Source organism: Chlorocebus sabaeus, chromosome 25, assembly GCF_047675955.1.
Source record: "Chlorocebus sabaeus isolate Y175 chromosome 25, mChlSab1.0.hap1, whole genome shotgun sequence".
In the NCBI taxonomy this organism is placed as follows: Eukaryota; Metazoa; Chordata; class Mammalia; order Primates; family Cercopithecidae; genus Chlorocebus; species Chlorocebus sabaeus.
This window is the reverse complement of record NC_132928.1, coordinates 60,343,809-60,367,166: the sequence shown is the minus strand read 5'-3', so window position 1 is coordinate 60,367,166 and position 23,358 is coordinate 60,343,809. Positions and strand designations below refer to the sequence as shown.

The 23,358-nt window shown below is 35.3% G+C and overlaps 1 protein-coding gene across 4 annotated transcripts in view; it reads right to left on the bottom strand.

The window, feature by feature from the left end:
* NME7 (NME/NM23 family member 7) overlaps positions 1 to 23,358 on the bottom strand; it is a 214,573-nt gene that overhangs the window by 150,369 nt on the left and 40,846 nt on the right. For all 4 annotated transcript variants that reach the window (XM_073011811.1, XM_007989596.3, XM_007989592.3 and 1 more), the window contains 3 exons: positions 15,180 to 15,290; positions 8,472 to 8,522; positions 3,866 to 4,073 (listed from right to left, as the gene is read on the bottom strand). In XM_073011811.1, coding sequence (XP_072867912.1) covers positions 3,866 to 4,073; positions 8,472 to 8,522; positions 15,180 to 15,290 — 370 coding nt within the window. The remainder of the gene's footprint in view (positions 1 to 3,865; positions 4,074 to 8,471; positions 8,523 to 15,179; positions 15,291 to 23,358) is intronic.

Sequence of the window (23,358 nt, the reverse complement as noted above, 5' to 3'; positions counted from 1 at the left end):
TCATACAAATAATATTATGGATATTTCAGGGACTAACAGCAGAAAGAGGTTAAAAAAATTAAATGCACAAAATATAAACAAATATGTTTAAGACATTTCTTTAGGTTAAATGGCAATGGTAGCTGCTTTGGATTGGATGTTTGTTCCTTCCAAATCTCATGTTGAAATTTCATCCCCAATGTTGGAGGTGGGGTCTAATGGGAGGTTTGGATAGTAGGGGTAAATTCCGTGAATAGAATAATGCCCTCCCTCCGAGGTGAGCAAGTTTTCCCTCTATTAGTTCCACTGAAAGCTAGTTGTTGAAAATAACCTGACGCCTCTGCCTGTGGCTTGCTTCTTCTCTTACCATGTGATCTGTGCAAATGCAGGCTCCCTTTTACCTTCCATCATGAGTGGAAGCTGCCTGAGAGCCTCACGAGATGCAGATACCCAATCTTGAACTTCCTGGCCATTGGGACTATGAGCCAAATAAACCTTTTTCCTATATAAACGACCCAGCCTCAGGTATTCCTTCATAGCAACACAAAATGGACTAAGACAGCAGCTAACTTAGCAAAAGTTGCTCCACTACAAGATATAACTAAAATCTGACAAGTATATTTGTGCTCAAATTTATTAAATGATCTAGTAGAAACAAAAAAGAAATGGATGCCATAAGGTGGTAATAGGGTGAAATAGGCAGGAAATATCAGTAAACACGGTAGTGACTTTCAGTTCAGCCTCAATTATTTCCTTCATTAATTAGTTATGTTGATTATTTTTATAATGCTTTAAAATAGGATTGGTAATTTAACTATACAAACAATACCACATTTATAGTAAATGTCTACTACTAAGATGTGGTCAAAGACTATAATTGCTTTCTTGCAGGTATCTTTAACTTCCTTAACACTTTCATCACATTTGTTTCACAAAACCACAGCCATGGTTAAAGCCAACTCTCCACCTACTCCTTACCTTCAGCCATGCAGTTGAACCGGCTGGAGAACCACACTCCTAATTCATGGCCATGAATACGAGATGGGCCATTAATTCAGCATAGCAATCACACACTACATTTCCCTGATCTATTCCTTTTCCAGATGACCATTTCACATATTCTTCTCTCCCTTCAGACCGATCAATACCTTATCCCTCATCCTCACTTTTAGCTGTTTTGATCTTGCTTCCTAGTTAAGAATCAGCATCTGTGTTCACATATTCTCCCTTCCCATCTGTTGCTACAGACGAGTACCTGAGATGCACGCCTGCCAATCTCTCCACCTGGGTTCTAATTTCCATTCCCTTTTGCCTAATTAATGAAATTGCTCCAACAAGTCTCCCTCTTTTTCCTACATCATCAATGTTTTACCTAAAACCTTTCATCTTAAAAAAAAATTGATCCTGCTTTTCTTGACAGCTACCACCTCATCTCTTTGCAGGAAAACTCCTCAAAAGAAAAAGTTGTCTATATTCACTAACTCCAATTCCTGTCCCACAATTTTCTTTTAAGTCTACTCCACACAGGGTTTTGCCTCTACCTCCCCATCAACATTGACCTTACAAAGTTCACCAATGATATCCACATTGCAAAATTTAACAATCCATTCTCAGTCCTCTTCTTACTTGATATATATGCCATATTTGACACCACTGGTCATTCTCTCATTGTACAATATTTGATTCACTTGGCCTCTAGGGCATAATTATCTCAGTTTTTCCTCTTACCTCTCTGGTGACACCTCCTCAACCTCCTTTGCTGCCTTCTTTTCCTTGATCTTTTATCAAGAGGCAGCTTCATCTTTGGTGCTCTTTCCTTCTCTATCTACACCTTCTCCTTGGTAATCTCAACCAGTCTCCCAGCATTAAATACCATTGATGTGCTGATAACTCTAAGCTGTATACTAATTTTTTTCATTCATCAGTCTAATTGGATAACTAACAAACAGGTTAAGTTTACAAATGTCCAAAACGTAACTCCTGATTTGTCTATTCATTCTGACTCTAGCCACAGTTTGCCTCATTTTAGTTTATGTAAATTCTATCCTTCTGTTAATCAGGCTAAGAACTTTGGAGTAATCCTTGGTATCTTTTTCTCATACTCTACATTCAGTCTAGCAGAAAATCTTGTTTCTTTCACCTTCAACCATTAATAGATATTTTAAAATATATTTGTATACTTCTTTCATTATTACCACCCGGGTCCAAGCAATCATCTCGCTGGGTTATTCCAACAAACTCCTGATTAGGCTCCCTGTTGCCGTTTTTGCCCTCTATAGTCATTCTTTTTTTCTTTTTTCAAGATGGAGTCTGACTCTGTCACCCAGGCTAGAGCACAGTGGCGTGATCTCAGTTCACTGCAACCTCCACCTCCCTGGTTCAAGTAATTCTCCTGCCTCAGCCTCTGGAGTAGCTGGGATTATAGGTGGGCACCACCACACCTAGCTAATTTTTGTATTTTTAGTAGAAACAGGGCTTTACCATGTTGGCCAGGCTGGTCTTGAACTCCTGACCTCAAGTAATCTGCCCGCCTCAGCCTCCCAAAGTGCTGGGATTACAGGCGTGAGCCACCACTCCTGGCCTCTATAGTCATTCTTAATGCAACAGCCAGAATGATCCTTTTAAATGGCAAGTGGAACATATCAGTCCTTTGCTCAAAACCCTAAAATGGCTCTATTTTTTCAGAGAGAAATCTAAAAGTACTACTACGGCCTATAAGACCATATAATCGTTCCCCTAAGTACCTCTGTAACCTCATCACCCTCTTCCTCCCTCTTTCATTCCTATCCAACCACACTGTCCTCTTTGCTGTTAGTTGACTATTCTAGACAGAAATATGCTATTTAAGGAATAGTGAGATGGTTAGTATGCCTGGAACACAGTGATTAAAATAGAGATTGATCAAAGATACAGTTAGAGATAGATAGGGGCCAGACTAGATAGAGCATTGGAGGCTACAATAAAGACTGTAGATTTTATTCTACAAGAGACAGAAATTCACTGAAGGGTTTTCAGCAGGTGAATGTTAATCTGATTTGTCTTTAAAAGATCACTGGGCATAGTTAATTGTACTTGGGCAAAGTAAAATTTTCATAAATTGAGTGTAAGAAAAGAGGAAAAAATAATTTGGAGGCTATCGTAGCAGTTCTGGCAAAATACATTACTGATTTAGACCACAATGATCAGATTCAGGGTTTATTTTGAAAGAGCTGCAGGGACTTGCTGATGAAATGGTAAGAAAAAGAAGGAAATCAATTCTAAAACTGTCTAATATTGTTACATTGCAAACACGACCAGATTAAAAACTACTTTAAGTGAGACACTTCTCACAATGCTAAAAATAAACTTACACTTCATTAATTCAACCTCAGCATAAATCCAATATAATGCTTTATTTATATGGATTTAAAAATAAGGAGTAGAGAAACTTTCATAAACACTAGGTACATATAGGAAAATAATAAGATGTTAAGCTTGAAAGTACAGTGTTAGGTCTGGATCAAAATGTAATATCTCCAATTATATCTTCTTTATAATATCTCCAATTATATCTTCCTTTTAATATCTGCTAGCCGTAAACTGGTATTCTTACATGAATTCAATAATTCAAACATTTAGGAGCCTCAGTAATTTAAGTCTTTGGAACAAGAAACAGGATGAGAAGTGTTTTATTGGAGAAAACACATTGATCATGATCAGGTTACCAGTTCACAAAGGAGATATACTGAAACACTATTTGATACTAGGCAAAATGTCAAAGATTTTCTCTACTACTAGATCAGTGGCATAAATCCACCCTCAGTCACCAGTGACAGAAATGCTTTACTTTCATATAAAACATTTAAAAGAATTAGAAGAGAATTAAAATATTTTTAAAACTCCTTACTCTGGCCGCAGAAGCAAAAGAATCAGGGCCATGCGCTGCATTTCTTATGCCATCTGTTCCAAAGAGGGCTCTAATGCTTCCAGAAGCATCTGTGCGTGCCACCCCAGAGTTTGCAGGTCCCAGCAGTGTTTTCCATTCACATATAGCATCATCTCTTAAAATCTCCATGGCAATAACAGGACCACTCGTAATAAACTGGATCAGCTCACTGTAAAACAGATAGAAGATTAGTTTGCTTCTTTTTTCTGTCGACCTAGTTATCTGTCTTAACAACAGGATATATTTAAATTGGATTATTTCAACATAGACATGAATATTAATAATCTTAGAACCATTGAGAATAGTTAATTTTACATGGGCAGGAGAAATTGTTCATAAATTGACTGTCTTGCAGTGGCTCAATTCACTTCAAATCACTAGTAATGTCAAATTACTGTTAGCAGAAAAATCACTGTTCTGTTAAATTAAGACTCTTTCATGACTTAAAATGCATAGTGTTGACCTATGCTTTTCCCAGTGCTCTAACAGGTACAGAGGATTTTCCTTTTTATTTACATGTGTTTACCACTGCAGTCAAGTACAATTTCACAATATACAAATTGATGACAGAGATGGATGCCTTGTAACATATTTTTAGAAAGAATTTATTTATTTTTTGTGTAAAACTATTAGAATTCAAAGACTGACAAAGAACTCTCTCAACCAATAAACACTGAGTTGGTTTGGTGATTTAAAAAAAAAAAAAGAAAAAACCAGCAGGCTTCAAGAAATATCCTTTTATTAGTGTAAAAACTACTCTGGGTTATTTCTGTATTAAATTATTAAAGCTTATGCATAGGTTCTTGATTAAAAATCCAGCACTGAGTCACAGTCCCCCAAGGTATAAAAAACAATACCTCATTTTATTTTCTACTTTTACATGTGTACAGGATGCAATGACAAGTTTAACTATGAAATAAGTGACATCCTCCTTCTGACTGTATTAAGCAGGGACATAGTACTTTTTAGAGTAAGCCCGTGTTTTTCTCTCATCCGAAGTAGAGAGAAGAGACCCTTCTGGAGAAAGGAGCATGGTGTGACAGGCTGTTTTGTGCCCACTAACTTACGACTATTTTTGACACACTGCCTTCCACCCTGTACCATGTTATATGTCACCTCCCCTCAGTACTTCCTTTTTAAAACACTCCCATTCGTTTTGAAGAATATTTCTAAGAAATCATATGTACAAAAAAGTATTCTTATCTTCTACCCTAAGAGGTCTATAATACCTCCTTATACACTTTCTGCCAAACCTTTGATGCCAAAACAAACAAAACCCCCAAGACCAACCATTAGATTAAAAAAACCCAACTCAAGGGAGCAAACCATGTTTAGTCATTCAGTAAGCATTTAATAATTACCTACAACATATCAGTCTCTGTGCCATAAAAAAAATCACCCCTTCGAGACACTTACAATCTAATGCCCTATTAATACAGAATTCTCAAAACACACAATCAAATAAGCCTATGAATATGGCATCTAACAATACAGGGAATGATGTGCCTGATCATAGATACTGTTTCATGCAATTACTTCACCTAGTCTATTGTTACATCATTCTCATTAACAGGCAACTAGTTAATCCATTCTTATAATAAAATTTACTGCATGTAAATCACATATAAATCATTAGACTAGGAGTTGTAATTCAATTCTATAAACATATACAAAGTTTATACCAAAAGATAATTTCCACCAATTTTGTAGAAAATTGTATATGACTATTCTAACAAGACAGGAATATTTTATAATGCTTGATTTGAAATAATCTATAGCATAATAATTTTCTTATATAAAATTTTTTTAAAAACCCACTACTCAGTGCAGGATATCAAATAACATGTCTACTGTGGCCATTTCATTTGGCTGATACAACATTCTTTCTCATTAGAAGTGTAAACACTCTTTGTCTGTCAACAGTAACATGAGTATGCAAAATATTCACTTAAATTTAATTACATGTCAAATATTTAGAATATATAGATTCAGTGTAACATATATTATTTGTTATATGTCAAAGAACAAAATATATATCAAACTATTTAGTTAAAATAGAAGGGTTCCATGAACATTGCTTTATGTATACAAGACTACCAAAATAATTGAAAAGTACAACAGGCTACAGTAACCAAAACAGCATGGTACTGGTACAAAAATAGACACATAGATCACTGGAACATAACAGAGAACCCAGAAATACAGTCACACAACTACAGCCATCTGAACTTTGACAAAGTCAACAAAAATAAGCAATGGGGAAAGGATTTTCTATTCAATAAATGGTGCTGGGATACCCGTCTAGCCATAAGCAGAAGAATGAAACTGGCCCCCTAATTTTAACCATATACAAAACTTCACTCAAGATGGATTAAAGATTTGAAAGTAAGACCTCAAACTGTAAGAATCCTAGAAGAAAATCTAGGAAACACCATTCTGGACATTGGCCTTGGGAAAGAATTTATGACTAAGTCCTCAAAAGTAATGGCAACAAAAACAAAAATTGACAAGTGGGACTAAAGAGCTTCTGCACAGAAAGCTTCTGCACCAGCAACAGAGTAAAAAGACAACCTACAGAATGGGAGAAAATATTCGCAAACTATGCATTCAACAAAGGACTAATATGCAGAATCTGTAAGGACCTTAAACAATCAAACAAGCATGAAACAACCCCACTAAAAAAATGAGCAAAAGACATGAATACACACTTCTCAAAAGAACATACAAGCAGCTGATAAGCATATGAAAAAATGCTCAATATCACTAATCATCAGAGAAATGCAAATCAAAACCACAATGAGATACCATCTCATACCAGTCAGAATGGCTATTATTAAAAAGTCAAAAAAGAAACATGCTGGCAAGACTACAGAGAAAAGAGAATGCTTATACACTGTTATGGCAATGTTAATTACTCCAGCCACTGTGGAAAGCAGTGTGGATATTTCTCAAACAACTTAAAACAGAGCTACCATTTGACCTAGCAATTCCATTACTGGGTATATACGCGAAGGAAAAGAAATTCTACCGAAAAGACACATGCACTCATACACTCATTGCTGTGCTATTCACAATAGCAAATACATGGAAATAACTCAAGTGCCCATCAGTGGTAGACTGGATAAAGAAAATGTGGTATATATATATATAACACAGAACTCTACACAGCCATAAAAAAAATAAAATCATGTTCTTGGCAACAATATGGACACAGTTGGAGGCCATAATCCTAAGCAAATGAATCCAGAAACAGAAAACCAAATACTGCATGTTCTCACTTACAAGTAGGAGCTAAACATTAAACACACATGGACACAAATATGGGGATAATAGACACTGTGGACTACTAGAGGAGAGAATGCAGGTGGTGTGAAAAACTACCTGGTGGGTATTATACTCTCTATCTGGATGATGGGATCCATACTGCAAACCTCAGCATCATACAATATTCCCATGTAACAAATCTGCATATGTACCCCCTGTATCTAAAATAGAAGCTGAATCCTTTTTTAAAAAAAGTCAAAAAACAACAGATGCTGGCAAGTCTGTAGAGAAAGGGAACACTTACATACTGTCGATGGGAATGCAAATTAGTACCTCAACCACTGTAGAAAATAGTTTGAAGTTTTTTCAGAGGACTTGAAACAGAACTACCATTTGACCCTGAAATCCCATTACTGGTATATATCCAAAAGAAAATAAATATTTCTACCAAAAAGATACATGCACTTGCCTGTTCACTGCAGCACTATACACAATACCAAAGACATGGAATCAACCTAGGCGCCTGTCAGTGGTGAACTGGATAAAAAAAATGTGGTACATATACACCATGGAATACCATGCTGCAATAAAAAAGAATGAAATCATGGCCTCTGCAGCAACATGAATGGAGATGGAGGCCATTATCCTAAGCAAATTAACACAGAACAGAAAACCAAATACCACATGTTCTTACTTATAAGTGGGAACTAAATAATGGCTACTCATGGACAATAATATCTACTGATGGCAATGACAGACACTGGGGACTATTAGAGTGGGAGAAAGGGAAGGGAGCAAGAATTGAAAAACTAAGTATTGGGTATTATGCTCAGTACCTGGGTAATGGGATCAATTGTACCCCAAACCTTAGCATCGCACAATATTCCCAGGTAACAAACCCACACATGTACCCCCTGAATCTAAAGTAAAAGTTGACATAAAAAATACAAATTAAAAAAATTAAAAGCCCCACAAACACAAAAGCATAACAAAAATATTGAACATCAAATATAATTATCACTCCATTTTTAATCAGCCAAAAATTTTTAAAGTTATCCTTCTTGTAACGTAAACAAATCATCCTATTTGCAACTAACTAAAGTTTAAGATTTTTAATGATAAAATATAGGAATTCTTAATAAAAAGACAGAGAATGCAATTCTTAGAATTCTGTGCAGTTGCAAGATGTTGCTATGGCCCTTCTGACAGATTATTCTCATGTAATAAATTTTAAAAATGTAAATCCATAGTTTTCTAGGATATCCTCCTTTATATGCCACTAATCCCCAAATTAAGGACCTACTTGAAAAAGGGCCTTGATTGGTGATCTACGTGAAAATCCAATGCTTCTTTCCTATAAAATAATCAAAATGACAATAGTTAAGAACTATAAAAGAAAACACATTACTTTAGCTTACATTAATAAAATAAAGATAAAATCCTCTCAATCTATACTAATTTATATTTTAATTAATAATTTTTCACCAAATATTCTGTCAAAGCCTCCCTTTTAAAATATTTTATAAGTATGAGTAATAGCGATGTAAATAAAAATTAATGTAGGAGGCAATATTTACTTTTCTACTTATGTTACATATCATCTATCTTCTTCCTTTTTTTTTTTTTCAGATTGAGTCACCCAGGCCAGAATGCAGTGGCAACCTCCACCTCCTGGGTTCAAGCAGTTCTCCTGTTTCAGCCTCCCAAGTCACTGGAATTACAGGTGTGTGCCACAATGCCTGGCTAATTTTTGCACTTTTACCAGAGATGCGGTTTCACTACACTGGCCAGGCTGGTCTCAAACGCCTGACCTCAGGTGATCCACCCACCTCGGCCTCTCAAAGTGCTGGGATTACAGGCGTGAGCCACCACACCTGGCCTTATCTATCTTTTTTCACAGCATCCTGAACATTCTAGAAACAAAGGTTAATATTTGACCAATGAGAATATTTGTTTTTTAAAGTACAAATAAGTTGCGGCCAAAAAATGCAAAGCCATCTTCTAATTAAAAATTTGTCACTTTTTTTCCCACAGGCTTTACACTTAAGAGGTTAGGCTAGAATTTTAACTTAATGTTTACAGCTTTTTTTCTTAGCTAGGTCTCTCCAAAGGAAAGACTATACAGTCGTGGTTTTAAAAGCTGCCTGAGAAATTCCGTATCTTAATTTGTTTTTATTTTATTGGTTACTAATGCTTTGACATCACCAAAAAAGGGGAGAATATGGAAACATTTAGAATTCAGAGTTTATTAATTGTAACAGGGATTTACTTTTTACACTTATATTACCACTAAGGAATATCTACACAGGCAATAAAAGAATGCACTTTAAACTGATTAGCTAAAAACTCTAAAAAAGTTTTTTTTTAAAGCAAACTGAGTGACTCTCCTAAAACTGTGTAGTTTTCTTAAAGGCTTCGAACTGGGTTCACAGTATGTGACAAATATACGTAAACATTAACTACTTTTAAAACTGGAAAGTAGACCATCCTGGCTAAAACGGTGAAACCCCATCTCTACTAAAAAATACAAAAAAACTAGCCAGGCAAGGTGGCGGGCGCCTGTAGTCCCAGCTACTCGGGAGGCTGAGGCAGGAGAATGGTGTAAACCCGGGAGGCGGAGCTTGCAGTGAGCTGAGATCTGGCCACTGCACTCCAGCCTGGGCGACAGAGCGAGACTCCGTCTCAAAAAAAAAAAAAAAAAAACAAAACAAAACTGGAAAGTGTTCCCTAGCAAAGAATCAACCTTTCAGGCTTGAGAATTAATTTGATATACAATGCTTTTAAGATTTTATCAGCATATTACAAAATGAATTTATATAACAAGTTATATCACACATACTCTCATTCTAACCAAATGTACTTAAACATTCATTTGGCTATGAAGAGATTATGAAATACGTAATGCCAATATAGAGAATAAAATTCATCCTGAGACATGGAAAGGAGAAAAAAATCTAATTTTTCTAGAGTTAATTATAGCCATGATTAAATTATTCTCTTTATTCCTTACAAAAATATATTGAAATAGGTGTGATCACCTTCATTTTACATTTGAAAAGAATAAAGTTCAGCATGGTTACATAACTTGTCCAGTTCACAAAGCTAGTAAGGACAAGACAAGAAGATTTGAACCCAAAGCTCTCTGCAAATTTCTGACTGCTTATGCTCTTGCTACTACTAACTGCAGAACAACATTCCAGAGGGTAAATAGAAAAACTCACAAAAAAGAGATATGTATATATTGCATCACAGTCTAAAATGCGGTAAAACTGAATGACTGAAAAACTCACATGGAGAATAAATTAGAAGAGTTAGCAGAAGAATACTAAAACAACCTATTCTAAACTTCTCAAACACAAAAAAACTGAACTACAAGAAAGGAAAAAACAACCATAATCTTGAACATCCTTGAAAAGAAAAACCTCAATCCATTACTAAAAATGCTTCATTGTTTTCATCCAACATGTCCCTGATTCCATAGTTATCTCCATTCAAAATCTAAAACTGAAACCAGGATGAGAGTTCATAAATGTTTTCCCATCATTTTTACCTAATTCTTTGCTTAAAAGGTTTAGAAGGAGATAGGTATTAACAAGTGAATCACTATCTAGAGAAGTTTTTTGTTATTGTTTTGTTATGTTTTGTTGTGTTTTTATAAAGAAACTAATCGTTCTTTCACAAGGATCTATCCATTAACCCTTTCAAGAAATAGTTACTTAATGCCTACCTTCGTTGCGGCACTGATTCAAGAACTAGAAATACAAAGTCATACAGAACTCAGCAGCTATCTTCTGGATATTGCATCATGGGGGAACTGACATTTGAACAAACAATTTTAGAAAAGATGCATACATTGTGAGAAATTCCTCCAGATGAGTTTCTCTCTTCTAACTTGTCTTATTGGGTATGCCAAGAATGCAAGGACCTGACTGATCTTTATCAGTGTCATTTCTCAGGATTATGTTTGCAACAAGCAACCTTGAGGGATAAGGTAAAGCCTCTCTTCAGTATAAAGAGTAGGCTTGTCTATTGCTTGCTAATGGAACAGCTGGTAACCCAAGCTCACTCCTCCTCAGTTGTGATGCCACCCTCTACAAACACAGTATACACCTGGGCTTAGGTCATTTTATTCCTACAGGATATGGAGGCAAGGAGAACCAATATAAACACGATGCTCATGCTGCTTGCTCTACCATAATAGTCTTTTGTCTCTGACCCAGAAGTCTCATGTCATCTGCTAACATCCATGGAAGAGTTACAGGTAACTTCCTAGCTTATAAATTGGATGAAATCCCAAGCTCAGCATACTAATAAAAATACATGAACTGATATGAATGATTATATAAGCAGTTAAGTTTTCTTGGGAATTAGTTTCCATGAGACACTTGAGTTGGTTCTGAATGATGAATAGGAATGGACTAGACAGAAGACAAGGCAGAGCATTCAAGACAGTACAATATTATGTACAAAAGAACTGAGATGGGATAAAGCACAACATATTCAGGGAACTGAAACCTAAGTATCCTCTTAGAGCTATTACAGTAGGTGAGTCCAGATGACTAAGAGTCTTGTATACTCCATCAAAGAGCTTGTCTGCTTGTCCATTTCTTCCTGCATATGGGAAACCACTGATGGATTTAAGGAAGGGAGTGGTAACATGTTCAAATTTTCATTCTATAAGGTTCATTGTAGTGGCAATAAGAAAATGGCATGGAGCAATCTTTAGGTGGGAAATGAGCCATCAAGGAATAGAAGGTAATAAGTCAAGAAGTAGACAAATCAGTCAGTAGCCTATTTTGATACTTTGAAAGCCTGAATGTGAGTCTATAAAATGTCTAAACTAAGGGGCTGCAATAGGAATTATAAGGAGAGTATTGCTCCCAGGGATATACAGAAAGTAGAAGTAAAAATATTTATAAATCAGGTAGGTTTGAGGAATAGGGGAACAGCAAGATGAATCTAGGATCACTTTCAGATTGACAGTTGTAGAGAGAAGTCAAGGCTGAAGATGTATTTGGAATTCATCTATAAGTAAGTGGCAGGTGATCATTTGGACATGGATGGGACTACTCAAGTAAAATTGTAAAGAAAAGAACATACAACAAGCTGGATGCAGTGGCTCATGCCTGTAATTCTAGCACTTTGGGAGTACAAGGCGGGAGACTCACTTGAGGCCAGTTTGAGACTAGTCTGGGCAACAAAGTGAGACCACGTTTCTGGAGGAATACCTAATTGAAATCATAGTGACAGTCACGGAGATGGGAAAGCAAATAGAACAGAGCCCTGTATGATCACTCACAGAGATGCTGAAGTCATCCCAACTGTCAGGAGACACTGGAATAGAAGGAGACTATAACTTTAAACAAACAAAGTGTCCAAATCTTTAACAAATGTGGAGTTTGTGAACTGTAGAATGGAAATGAGGCTCAGTGGGTGGTAAAACAACTAAATAACATGAATTTCCAAGGATGAAGAAGAGTACAGATTTTTAGGAGAGAGCTAAAACACGCTATATCATGACCCTGTGACACAAGAAACATTCCTGAGTGAGCAGCCTACAGGGCTAAAAGGAAAGGGATGTCCCTGGAAAAGGGTCAGATTTCAACTAAACTAAAAATGTGTGGGCAAGGATACACTCAGTTAAGACACTATGGGATATTTGTTCACAATGAAACTTGATTTCCAGAGGGCCCAGTGAAAATGATTTAGTAAGAGATTTGTGTTCAGAAGACTATGAGAAAAGGAAGTGTATAACTACAAATGAATAGGTGTGTTAACAAGTAATTAGAAGCGCTTGCATCTGTGGTACTCCAAAGAATGAAGTGTTTCATAAGGCATGGGTGGAATTAACAAGATTTAAGGTTTCAAAGAAACTAGCAAATGTACACCCTATGGTGCTCTTGAAGTGTTCACTGGTTTTAGCATCTTTCTTCATGTGCTATAGGGCCATTATGATAAACAAGCAGCATCTTTACCACAGGAAGTTGGATACCAAGTCATCAGACACTGAAAGTATAGAGACGTTAAACTCATGTAACCCTCACCACAAGTTTATGAGACAGGTACTATTATAAATCCCATTTTGCAAACGAAGAAATAAACACAGTGGTAAATTGTTCAGTCACACACCTAGTAAGTAGCACAGTTACAAGCAATCTGGTCTAAATACTGTGCTCTGAAATGTAAGCCTCCTCTCTCTCTAGAAAATATGTAAACTAGGAGATCATACAAAAGGAAAATATTCCAATTAAACATGTCATTGTCAGGGTAAAATGGAGGGTATTGTGTTCAAGTTTCTTGGAATCAGATGTATTGAAGCTGACTTGAATGTCTACTGCTCCCCACTGTCCCCACTCTCACAGAAACAAAAATGCAACTGACCCATGGAATGAATCCAGAAATAAATGATTTATTGAAGCATTAAGAAGATAGCTGATCAAAAATAAACAAAAACTAGTGGAGAAACATAAGAACACTATTGGAGCCAGACCTGCCTAACTGCTACATTCCTGTCCCTAGAGACACTCTGTGTTACACTCAGCCAACCAGAGTGCGATCCCAGGAAACAAAGGCCTCTGCCCTATACTCATCTCCCTTCTTCATCTTCCAGAATGTTTCAGTCTTTGCTTTGTCTACTTGATAAGAAATTTTTTTAAAACAGGTGTCCAATATCATGGAACAATCATTAGATTTTTTTCTAAAGGATCTCTAAAAAAATTGAAGAGAAGGTTTTCCCTATCCTTTGTTTGTACATTGGTAACACTCTCCTTGCCACTCTCACGGGGTTAGAGTTACTTACTTCATCATAGAAAGGGATAAATAGAATGTATAAGTCTTATTTTCACTAAATAACTTAGAAAATATCTGGTTAAATGGGTTGGATTGCTTTTTAGATAGGTATATTTACCTATCTAGGTAAAAAATAAATAGGTATATTTATCTATTATTTATAATAAGAAGAGCTAAATGTAAACATTTCCAAATGCATCATCTTTGGAAATCTCAACAATAACATCCTCTTGTCAAATAAAAATAATCAGACATTAATTTCGTCTATTAATTTTATACAGTGTGTTATCCTTATATATTAAGAAAAGATTATAATTATCAAGCATTGGTGTTATAAAAGCAGATGGGGTTTTGAAAGACAATAATAATTAAATGAGGCATGCATAATTTGACAACTCCTAATTACTGAGACTTCAGTGGTTATTTATGCATCTGATTACTTGTTGTCTTATTGTTCTTTCTTTCTTCTTTTCCTTTTTGTTACCTGGTGTAATGACTACATGACAGCTGAATTTCTACCCTGTCCTAACTTTGCTTATCTTTAAGAAACAGGACTTCTGCAATAAAAAGTTCCCTTTACAACCAGACCAGCTGAGAATGGTTAGAACTGAGATAGGCAAACGAATGACATCAAAAAGACCTCGGGCTTCATTATAATCTCATTTTCATACTATATGACACGCCCACCAGCACCATGACAGCTGAAAATGACCATGACAATGACCGGAAGAGGCCATAAAAAGACAAAAAGGAAAGCAGCACTCCGATTCACCATCAATTGTGAAACCGATGGAATTTCACCACCAATTTCCAGAAAAGAAATGCATGCTGCTCCTCTTGCTTTTTATGTCCTTTATTAGAGAAATCCTTTTATTTTAACCCCCCGTCACCCTTCTCTAGTTGAGAAGTTGATTTGTGAGCCATGCTCCTGTTTCTCAATTCCATGGACACTGAATAAAGCCTGCACTACTTGATACCCACTTTCGGTTTTGTGTATAGGCTTCATGACACTGAACAGGAAAAGATCCCATCTTTTGGGGGCCAGCTTTATCAGTAACATTCTAGATGAACTCCTGCCAGTTCCCATTTTGGTAAGGTTACTATTCTATTCTTGGTCATTCAATAGGAGGTTTTTAAATTTTAAACAATGACAAGAAAGATAGAAAATGATTTTTTAAAAAGTAATCAGACATTACATAACTGAAAATGATCAAAAAATTACCTTGAGAGCATCATCATTTTGAGTTTGGTTATAGTAAATCCAGCTTTGTTTATAATTTCAATTATTTCTCCAGCCTTTGATATTGCATCTGGTTTAATTAGGGCTAGCGTTCTATAAGGAAACAAAAAATAAGGTTGCAAATAAAAATAAAACTAGATCAACAGTTTTTATTTATAATTCCCAAGCAGCAGTAGTTTTCTCAACAATCATCCTAGATCATCAAAATTTGAAATTAATTATATAGAAAAGTGTATTAAAGATATCCCTTAAAAACTTATACAAAGTAAGCATAGTATTTTTCCCATGAACATCAAAATTAGATACTAAACTTGGAGGAAGGGGGAAGTTTAGGAAAAAAAGCACTAAAATTGTTATTTTTAATGTATCCAAATGAGAAAACACAGGCATTTAGAATCTCCAGTTCTTAGAATACATTTTGTACAAAGGACTAATCTCTAAAACATTGCATTAAATATATTATGAGCTTTGTTTCTGATCTCTTAGACTTCAACATATGTACACTATATAGTCAGTTCACCACTGATTCGGAAATAATTATAAATTCTTCTATTGATTCTTTATTCATAACATGGGTGATTGCATGAAGAATCAAATGTCTTCTTATACAACAATGTATATGAATAGGTAACAACATGCTAACTTTTAAAATCATGTTCTTCTCTAAGAGGATACATCAGAACAATGCACTCTTCCCCTCTGAAGATTCAGAATTAAGAGCAATTTGGAGATGAAGATCACCTGAGGGTCCTCATTTTACTGATGAGGAAACTAGGCCTACCAAGGTAACATGCCAGAGGTTACACAACTGGTCAGCAGCATTCTCAGGACAAAACACCCCCCCGCTCACCAGACTCCTAGGTCTGTCCTTCCATGTCACAAATAATGTTACTATTAATATTATTAAAAAGGGGCATCATCACCAAATTCTCAAGAATATTATTTGCAAATGCAATATAAAAATGATATTAGCTGGAGTAATTCTGCTTTTGTGATAAAGAATTGCTGCCACTTTCCCCTCTGCATTTCCAATTGCTCTTATAACACTGGCATTAATTCAAGGAATCCATAAAAGGAGAATGGTTGGTCTTTTCATTATTGGATTTTTTTCACCAATAAGACAAAGTTAGCTCAAATATCCTTACTTAAATTGGATATAGCTTATGGCTGAGGTTTAAAACTGTAATAACAAAAGAAATTGTTCATCTCAGTGTGTTTATTACAAATTATACCAGATAATGCTTTTGTTTTAAAGCAGATGAGTCAGTTATATTACTTTATATTGTCTAGCTTCATTGAAAACACACTTAAAACTCTTCACTTTTTAATTCATATTATTTAAATATTTTAAACCAAACTAACCTATAAACTGTTTATGCTCAACTCTGGAAGAACATTTCACTGACCATGGCTGTTAAAGAAAATATAAAACATGGCAGTAGTCATCAATGTCTATAAACAAGAAGCAATGTGAAAAGTCTAAAATTGACAAACAGCTTAAAATGTAATTTGATTTTCTCTTAAATGCCTACGAGAGACAAAAGATTGATTATGTGATAAATGACTCTAAGGAAATTCCTCTGTCATGTCTTTGCTGCTTAATTTTTTAGTAAGTAATGGTAAATTGTATTTTGGAGGGAAAATAAGAGAAATGTCAGGCATCATATGTGTTAATTTCAAAATAACGATAGCACATGAAGAAACAATAGGGCAACAAAGATATATCAGTAGTATCTCTGTTATCTGTAACTGCATAACAAACCATCCAAATATGTAGTGGCGTAAAACAACAATTTCTCAAGGTTCTGTAGGTAGGCTGTGCAGAATCATTACCAAGAATCATTCACACAGCTATATTCAGCTAGTGGACCAGCTGGGGGCTGTGCTCAGCTGAGACAACTAGGCTTTTCTCTCCTGTGGTCCTTAAGGAAGCTAGACCAGGGCTCTTCAAATACCACCACACAGCAACCAATGTACAAGCAATTGTCAAGTGTCCCCTTGAGTCATGTTTGCTGACATCTCTTTGGCCAACGCAAGTCACGTGGTCAAGCTCAGTGTCATTATGAGAGAAAACCACGAGGTATGACTCATTGAGAGCCATCAGTGTAACAATCTACCACTTAGTAATCCTCTTGCCTGCGCTGAGGCAAGCACTGTAAGATGCAGCATGAGATACTCTCAAAAGAAAACAAAAAATTATAAAAACCACTATTTAAGATTAAAACTTCTTAGCAATACACAGTAACTACTTCTTGTGAAAAAACAGTTTGGCCAGCCTTCACGAACCCAGAATATGGATTTCCAGAAAAAAAACAATTCTCACAGAGCTATGCAATAAATGTCTTCATCAGGTTCTGAGCAAAAATTGCAGCAAACATATTTCTGAGACAGATGACTGACTGGTATACAATAAATGTCCCAGGTAGTATATAGTGCTATTGCTATGTAATAACGTCTTAGATAGCACAGTGCTACGGACTCTTCAAATGCCATTGACCAAAAAGAATAAATATGCAAACTTTCATCTATGCTAATGTATATAACTATTTTAAAAGGTATTCATATTTGTCTTAAGTATATAAAAACCTATTCTAAACATCAAGGCTAAATTTTTGGTTTTTCTCATGCTTCCCTTACAAGCATAACGTGTGTATCTGCCCCATGGATAAAGGAAGATTGTCTCAAATGAGGCACCTGTAATTTGGAGGAAAATTCAGTGAGTCAAAACTTTTGCTTGGCAACAATAGCAAAATCATTCAGAACAATTCTTCTACCAAAAACTAAAAAAGTTGATATTTTTAAAAATCTTTTAAAAATTAAAGATAAATTGACTAGATCACAAATAATTACTGGGACAAAAGTGAAAAAAAAAAAAGTAAGAATGAAAGGTAAGAATAAAAGTTGTTTTTGACTTGACAGCATTGCCTATCTGGAAAATCTGAACTTTGATTTGTAATACATCATTGGGAAAGGGTAACAGAACCCAAGAGATGATCCTTCCTAAACCAATCTGGGCCCAAAGGCTACACCATCCCCCTTAGGGTGAATCAAAAACAACCAAGTCTTGAATGGCAATACAAGTTCACATCATCTAAGCAGTCTCAAAACTTACAATTTTTGAATTACCAGTCATACCAACTGCTAATGCCTCTGGGAAAAAGACAGAAGCAAAGACAATTAATTCCCTCCTAGTAGGAAAGTAACGTCATCCTGTACCTCAAATAATTCATATGAAAATGCATATGACACATATAATATATACGTATATGCAATACACCCACACATACACACATGGCAATCATACAGAAAGATAACCACACACACATACACACATACACACATACAGGGACAAGGCCAACATGAGGGAAAACCAGGAGAAACAATAGAAGAGAGACTCACAAATACTTCAGATACTAGGATAATCAGATAAAAACTTTAAAATATCTGTGCAAACTATGGTTAAAGGACTAAAAGACAAGTTACAAAATATTATCAGGCAATAGAAAACCATAAGCTACAAAACTGAATAAGTAGATCTGAAAAAGAAAATATTAGAATATCTTGTGATGAAAATACAATAATAAAAATGAGAACTAGATAAAGGGTTTGACAGAAGAAAGCAAATTCAGAATGAAGCACAGAAAAACAAAAAGATACAACAGAGATAAGAAAATAGTTTCATGAATGTAAGTGAAATAAAGACATTTTCAGATGAGTGCAAACTGAAACAGTTTTCTATTAATAAACATACTCAAAAGGAAATTACTTTTTTAAAATGTAATTTAAGCAAAGGTAAAATCATTACAAACAGAATGTTTCAGATAAAAGAAAGGATAAAAAGCAAAAAGTGAAGAAACCTAAATGAATACTGATCACATAAAACAATAATAGTAAATCATTAGGTTCATGGAAAAACAAAAACAAAAACAAAAAAATACACAACAAAAACAGCATACAATTCAGCAAAAATCCCAGCAAAAATTGAGCTAAAGTCTTCTGAGATTCTTAGATTTTCAAGAATGAAGGTGAAAATATTAGATTTAAGTTTTACCAAGTTAAGTACATATGTTGTAGTTTATAATGTAAACACTAACTGTATGCAGAAATAAAAACAGATGAAAAAATCCTCAAGCAATCCAATCAATCAAAAGTAAGATAATAAAACAGGCAGGAGAAGAAAGCTCAGGATAAGATGTCAGAGTTAAAGCCAAGTATATTAGTAGTTACATTACAAATAAGTACTCTGTAGTAGATGCAGGTTATAAAATTGCATTTATAAAAAAAAAAATTTAAGATAATCTGATTGGATTTTAAAGCCTAGATGACGGGTTGAAAGGTGGAGCAAACCACCATGGCACATGTATACCTATGTAATAAACCTGCACATTCTGCACACGTATCCCAGAACTCAAAGGAAAAAGAAGATATAAAAAGCAAACAAACAACAACAACAAAAAAAACAACTAATGAAAGGCACACTTAGAATAGAATACTGAAAATCTAAAGTAAAAAGAATGGAAAAGGCATACCATGCGAATGTTAACTAAAAGAAAGCCAGTGCAGCTATATTAATATCAGAGAAAGTAGACTTTAAGGTGAAACGCATTTCTAGAGATGAAGATGGTCTCTTCATAGAAATAAAAGGTTCAATTTACCAAGAAGATATAACAATTTAAATCACCTAGTAACATACCCTTAAAATTATAATATAAAGACTACATAACTACAAGAAGAAATAGACAAATGATAATTACATTAGAAAAGTTTAACAAAACCTTGGCAATTGATACAATAAGCTGCCCCAAAATTAGTAAATATGTGAAAGATTTGAACATCACAATTCACAGACTTTACCTAATGGATGAATATATAAAACTATACAAAACAACTGCAGACTAAACATTCTTTTCTTTCTTTCTTTCTTTCTTTTTTCTTTTTTTTAGAGATGGAGTCTTGCTGTATTGCCCAGGCTGGAGTGCAGTGGTGCCATCTCAGCTCACTGCAACCTCTGCCTCCCGGGTTCAAGCAATTCTCCCACCTCAGCCTCCCAAGCAGTTGGGACTACAGAAGCATGCCACCACACCTGGCTAACTTTTGTAATTTTTTAGTAGAGACAAGGTTTCTCTTGTCTTGGCCGTGTTGGCCAAGCTGGTCTCCAACTCCTGACCTCAAGTGATCCACCTGCCTCAGCCTTCCAAAGTGCTGGGATTACAAGCGTGAGCCACCACACCCGGCCTAAACATTCTTTTCTAACACACATAGCTAATTAATAATTTACTATTCTAAGCCAGAGGCAAATCTCAACCAGTATGAAAGGCAAAAATCATGAAGAATATGTCCTCTAGACACATGCAATTCAGCTAGATTCCAATACAAAAAGAGAATAAACAAATCTCCATATGTTTGGAAATAAACATAATTCTAAATAAATAATAAACCAAAGAAGACAACACATAGAAAGTAAAAAAAATATTTCTAACTGAATAAAAAATACATATCAAAAATAATAGGATATAATTATAAGCAGTATTTGGAAAGAAATTTATACCCTTAATTACATATATTAAAAATGTTAAAAATTGATAGAGTACATAATTCTGAAACTACTAATAGCAGAAAAGTGGAATAAAGAAAATTGGTCAGTAACCACCAACTTAGAATTGTGTGTCTAGCAATAGTACCATTAAAGAAAGAGGGTAAAATAAAAAACATGCGCAAATTAAAAAGAAACAGGTAGCTTACAAGGAAGAAATGAAGGATAACAAGAAGAGAAGTTATTCTAAAAGGACAGGTTGATATGCAAGAAGAATTGGTGAACAAATGTTTAGATAAATCCAAGCAAATATTGTTTCTATCAAAATAAATAAATAAATAAAAGAATGTCTAACATGCAGGCAAAAAAAACTGAATGTCCAAAGACAACAACAATAATAACGAAACTATGTAAGGTTTAAGAGAGATTAGAGCTAAAGTGTCCTAAACTTGTTGTATGACTTGGGAGAGAGCCATGTTATTATAGAACTTTAAGTTAAATACATGCAAAAATTTCAAGCCTAACCAATAGAGAATAAATATAAAAATCACATAACCTCTAAAGCAACAGAGAATATAGTAGGCAGAATAATACTACCTCTCAAAGATATCCACATCATAATCTCCAGAACCTATAAATATGTTATCTCACCTGGCAAAAAGGACTTTGCAGAGGTGATTAAGATTACAGGCCTTGAGATAGTAGAGATTATTCTGGATTAATTCCCAAGGACCCAATCTCATCACATGAGTCCCTAAAATCAGAGAATCTTTACTAGCTTTAGAGAACCAGAGAGATGTCAGTGTGGGGAGGACTCAGCATGCTATTGGTGGCTTTGAAGATGGAGAAAGGTGGCCCCAAACCAAGGAAAGTGGATGACTTCAAGATGTTGGAATACGCAAGGAAACGGATCCTTTCCTAGAGCCTCAAGAGAAATGCAGCCTTATCAACACCTGATCTTTACCTGATGAGATCTGATTGGACTTCTGACAGAACCGTAATATCATAAATTTGTATTGTTTAAGTGACTAACTTGGTGGTAATTTGTTATAGCTTCAATAGAAAACCATAAAATAAAAAAAAAATAAAAAAAAAACTGAAGAGAGGAAGAAAAATTTCTTCAACTAATCCAAAGAAAAGGCAAGAAGAAAAAATAGAAAAAGAGCAAAACAATAAACTAGAAATATATACAAAAATATCAATAATCACAGCATATTTAAATGTACATGTACTAACTATACCAATGAAAATATAAGGGTTCCAGATTAAATTTAAAAAAAAAACTATATGCTATTTACAAGAGATATAAGACATATCTTAAGCATAACAGGGCAAGTCTAAAAGAGATGGCAAAAAGATATTCATTAACCCAAATACACTATCAGTCAAACTCTTTCTAAGGAAAGATGGCTCAAGCTGGAGCTGAAAAGAAAATTGAACTCTAATCTGTTAACTGACCAAGGACCATATGACTGAGAATTGTAGAATGGAAAGGCAGAATTTTATCTTATTTTACAGAAAAAAATACCAATTTCTCCCTGGGAATTTAATAATGAGAAGGTATTTTTCATTGTATTATTTGGGAGGCAGTTGTGCTGTTGTTGGGTCTGTCGTATAATCAATAGCATGCCATCTTGGACAATGATACTATAGGTAAGTAAAGATGAGAAAAAGATTGGGGATGAGTTTTTAGCAAGGCCTTTGTTACTGAACTAAGGTGTTTCTCTTTGGGTGCCTTTCAGCAGCCAAAACTCAACTGCTCACCACTGGTCCTAGGACAATATACAAAGTAACAGTAATTGGTATTGAGGGAATGGTTTCCCAAAGGTGACAGCAAGACTAAACTAATATTCATCTGGTCTCTTCTCCGAGAAGTAGCCATAGTCTACTAGAGCATAGCAGCCAGTTGGCTTAAAGGTATAAAACCCAGAAAACAACTAGGAATGTGTACCCTTGCTCTTCATGAGTAAAGTAACTTCCATCCCTGTTCCCATGAGAAAGTGCTCTCTCTACTTCTTCCATTTCCTCCTCCACGTCTGGACATATTTAAGGGTTTCTGGTTATATGTGGCCCTATCTCTTTTTTCTCAGACCTGCAGGTCCTCAAGTAGGGGATAGTGTACAAGTAAGGGATAGCGTATTGTTCTCCTGCTTTCACACGTTAAGCATGTCAGAGTCAGAGTCCAGCACCTGCAGTGGAAGCCTGTTTCTCTCCAGTGTTCTCTCTCCTGTGCTCCATGGGCTGGGAGGCAGGATGAGAACCCTGAGCAAGTGTGCCCTCAGTTTGTTCAGTAGATCCACCTTTTCCTCAGACGGGCTTCTAAGTTCCAGATCAGTGTAAGGGAAGAGGAAATAGGATTAGAAAGAAAACCTCAACCATTCTCAAACACAGCTTTCACAAGACAGCCTAAATAAAATTAATACTTAATATTTTGATCTACATCTGTGTCCTGTGTTAGTTCTTCATCAGTTAGTAATCTGGAAGGAAAAATGGAGACTAACTGAGCTCAAGAGATGACAAGCAGCTGTTTTAAGGAGGAATGTAAAAGATAAAAAAGAGAAGAGAAATAAGAGAGATGTATGAAGGAGACAAGTAAATTGGTAAGATTAGGTCCCCATGTGGATTTAG